The 3,977-nt window shown below is 34.5% G+C and overlaps 1 protein-coding gene and 1 non-coding gene across 2 annotated transcripts; one reads left to right on the forward strand and one right to left on the reverse strand.

Annotated features, from left to right (window-relative positions):
* Positions 1-69: 69 nt before the first annotated feature.
* LOC103524146 (E3 ubiquitin-protein ligase PPP1R11-like) lies at positions 70-1,073 on the forward strand. Its single transcript, XM_008489149.3, has 2 exons — positions 70-360; positions 632-1,073. The coding sequence occupies exons 1-2, from the start codon at positions 292-294 to the stop codon at positions 893-895; spliced, it is 333 nt and encodes a 110-aa protein (XP_008487371.1). The 5' UTR covers positions 70-291; the 3' UTR covers positions 896-1,073.
* Positions 1,074-2,331: 1,258 nt separating this feature from the next.
* On the reverse strand, positions 2,332-2,403 carry Trnah-gug. Its single transcript has one exon. It is a non-coding gene; the product is annotated as a tRNA-His (tRNA).
* Positions 2,404-3,977: the final 1,574 nt, after the last annotated feature.

The raw sequence follows: 3,977 nt of genomic DNA on the forward strand, positions 1-3,977 counted from the left end.
TATATCGATATATATCGATATATCGACGAAAAATATATCGATATATATCGGTTTTCGATATATCGCAACATCCCTAAAGAAAATCTGAAGTTGGAGACAAAATCTACCCATCACTTTTTCTACAGCTGTGAGCTATTTTCAACATAATTTTAACAAAACGTCTTTAGACAGTCTAGGATTCACTGCTAGGAAACATGCACGAAAATCAATAACACATACATCTCCTGGTTTTTACAAAATAAATTCCCGTAATCTCATTGGAAGGAATTGAAATCTGGAACCTTATTGAAAATGTCAAGGACTCATGAAATTCCAACTTCCAGCACTACTGTTACCATTTCCCCTGAACCAGAGACAGAGGTAGGTATTGGATACCTATCTATTCAGTGATAAGTAGACCCACTTTTGGTAACTACTAACTACAATACAACAGGATTAGGTATTTTGGGGGAATTTGCACAGAAAAAAATACTGTTGAATAGGTACCTAATTTTAATGTGCATGAACATTACTCAAGTACTGACTGTAGCTCTTCAAATCCAGGCTTATTATTATTACAACAAGGGTTTTTTTTCTTTTTTATTGAAGGAGTTCTTTCACTCAACCATTTTTCTTGTTCTCTCTCTTTCAGACTGACTCACTTGGACAGGTTGTAGTCAAATTGAAAAAGCCGGAGACCAAGAAAGTTGTCAAATGGACTGAGAACACAATAGACAATGAGCATATGAATAAAAGAAAATCAAAATGCTGCTGCATTTACAAGAAACCCAAGGCAAACTTTGATGAAAGCTCCTCGGACTCGAGTGATGATGAGTGTGAGAACTGTTTTGGTCACGTGGAGGCAAAGAAAGCCAATAGGCAAACCAAACCAGATGAACCAATGGCATCACAATAAACAATATCCAGTGATTGAACTCTGGCTATCTAAAGATATGCACATTCTATTCAGAGAGCTAGAACAGAAATACACTAATTAATCTAATCAATTAATCTTATTTATAATGTAAATATATTGGAAAGGATGTGATCTCAAACTGAAAGAGGTTTGTAAACCAAATTCTACACTATGGGCAGGTAATGTTGTCATGATGGCATGGAACCCATATAAAGTAGGTCTGTAAAATCCAAGTATTTTTTTTTTTTTTTTATGAGGTTTGACAAAGGGAACTGTAACTGCTAGGGTCTTATTGTCCTGAAATCAAAGAGAGAAGGAAGTCAGGATAGGAGGAAAGCCAGCCATTCCAAGAACAAACATTATCCCATCAGGATAAAATCCGCCCTGGGCGGGAATCAAACTTGCGGCCTAGCACTTACAAGGCAGCGACATGCCACCAACCAAGCTAACTAAGCTGGCACCAAGTATTTTAGTGGTGTGAAAAAAAAAAATTGATTGTGATTTATTATTTTAGTCAATTTCAATCAATATTGATCAACATTGCTTGACTATAGTGGGGATGGTTTTAATAGTAGTTTGTAATTTTATTATTAGTATGAATATTACAACCAGAGAGTTGTTTATTTTACAATAAAATTACAAACAGTTACAAGGGAAAATGGACAACATAGCAAGATACTTTACTTTTTTTTTAATTAAACCTCCATTTACTACTTACTAGTGATAGAAAACTAAATTTTAAATTTCTATTTTACTTAAAATACTTAAATTATTTTCTAGTGATGGCAAATTATGATTTATTCATAACAGTGAAATTTGCAGACTCACCTGCCAAAACATAGTGCCTCATCTCCTTTAGCTATGCCATACTTTTTTGCATTTTTAGCTGTACCTATCTACTAGCTACCTATACCTATGTGATATACCAGTTCAAACATAAAAATAGTAATAATAATAAATGAATACCTAAATAAAATGTGGGTATTTATCTATTTCAAGACAAAAATAATATTCTCAATACCAGTAAAACAATGTCTGGAATATGGGCCCTTGTCAATTTCTGAAATCATGAAAGAGAGCTTCTTAAATTCAGTGTTTTAAAGAAGAGTTCTAAAAAAAATATTTTCTGATATCAATAGGATGATAGAAGATGTAGTTCCTGAAAAATAAATAAATATAAAATAATGAATTTAATAAAAAAAAATCAATATTATTTCATGTTGTAACATAGGCCTTTATTTCAAACAGTAGAGGATTTGCCCAAAACAAAAGCTGGCTCTCTCATAAAATAAATCTATTTATTTACCTATTTCAATTTGTTCTTATTTCATTTAAATATTACGAAAAAATAGAAAGTAAAAAATCAAGTAGGTAAAAATGTGGACAAAAAAAATCATTTTTGGGACATAAAAGTTACGAATGTGGATAAAAAATCATGCCGAGACCAGGATTCGAACCTGGGTTACTGCGGCCACAACGCAGGGTCCTAACCACTAGACGATCACGGCTGTTGATACCGATGGGAAAAATAATTGTATTTAAAAATTTCAAACAGTACAAAAGTACTACATGAAGTATCCTTAGTAGTTGAAGGCGCATTATGTTTTAATGTTTGCGTGAAGCATGGTTATCTTTTATCGCAGGCGTTTTTTATATTACCTTACGCGTACGGAGAGGAAGATTTCTTATCAGTAGGTAAAAATGAGGTGGTAATGTTACCACGGGTTTATCTGTTTGAACAAATGGCATACCGCGCTATTAAAAATAATGTTGACACGAGAAATCAGTAGACCAGTAAACTGTTAGCTGAGTAGGTAACAAATTTACAAAAAAAATAATAATAATAATAAAAATAATTTCACGTACCTACTTAGGTAGTGAATCTACCTGTGTAAAATAGGTAAGTTATCAGTTAAGTATAGATACCTACCTATTGTAGGTACTTACCTGCCTACAACATCATTATACCTACATAGGTTGGTAAGTAGGTATTTGATCGTGTGTTCGTATTTATTTTGTAGAAGTCAACGTGGAAATTTTGCCAAGGTACCTAGGTACATATACCTAATTACCTACCTGTCTCTATGCGTAAGTAAGTATTTTAGGAGGATTTTTATCAAGCAGTTATTCAGTTCCCTGTAATACTTACCAGGTGAAGGTAGGTACCTAACTTAGCTATTTTATTTTACGGATCGTTTTTAGTCTGTTGATGTGAACTGGCTGTCGTATATATTTTCACTTATTCGTCGGAGTCGAACCTGGCACCTCCGGTGTGCAAGCCTAGTGTGATACCCGCTAGGCCATGGAGGCTACGTTTAAGATTTTTTTTTAAGAGGTTTGACAGAGGGAACTGTAACTGCTATGGTCTTATCGTCCCGAAACCGAAGAGAGAAGGAAGACAGGATAGGAGAAACCCAGCCGTTCCGAGAACGAACATTATCCCATCAGCTTAGTTGGTAGGATAAAATCCGCCCGGGCGGATTTTATCCTACCAACTAAGCTAACTAGGCTGGCAAAAAGACCAAGTAAACAACCTAGCCCCCTAGCCAAGGGCCGTAAGTAGGTAGACAATCTCAATTAGCACTTATGACCTAACTTATACCTTAGATATGGGTACCTTATTCCTAGTGACAAAATAAGTAAGTAGGAGGTGGTATAGGTACTATTTTTTTTTTTTGCTATTAGTGCGTTTTTTCTCATTCAATTATGGACGAACAATCAGCAAAATTGCTGCCATCAGCAACAAAACAAGACACCAGGCAAAAAAAAGACATTTCAATGTCAATCGGTTAAAAAAAAGACCTTGTGGGCCTACAGTTCCACACTAATAGAATAAGTAAGTACTTCAATTACAAGCATTATTACGTGTATAGAGTTACTTCCAGTGCTGTAGTGGTTACCACGGTGAACTCTGGATTTGGAGGTTGGTGGTTCGAGTCCAAGTCAAGTCATGAAATTTTAGCGTAGTGTATTAAGCAAGAAAAGGCATTTCTGACAAGCATTTATGCTCAACACAATTAAAAAATCCTAAAAACTTGTTTTGACAAAAAAAAAAAAAAAAAAAAAAAAAAAGGGGGGGGTT

This window comes from Diaphorina citri, unplaced genomic scaffold, assembly GCF_000475195.1.
Source record: "Diaphorina citri unplaced genomic scaffold, Diaci psyllid genome assembly version 1.1 scaffold119254, whole genome shotgun sequence".
Classification (NCBI taxonomy): domain Eukaryota; kingdom Metazoa; phylum Arthropoda; class Insecta; order Hemiptera; family Psyllidae; genus Diaphorina; species Diaphorina citri.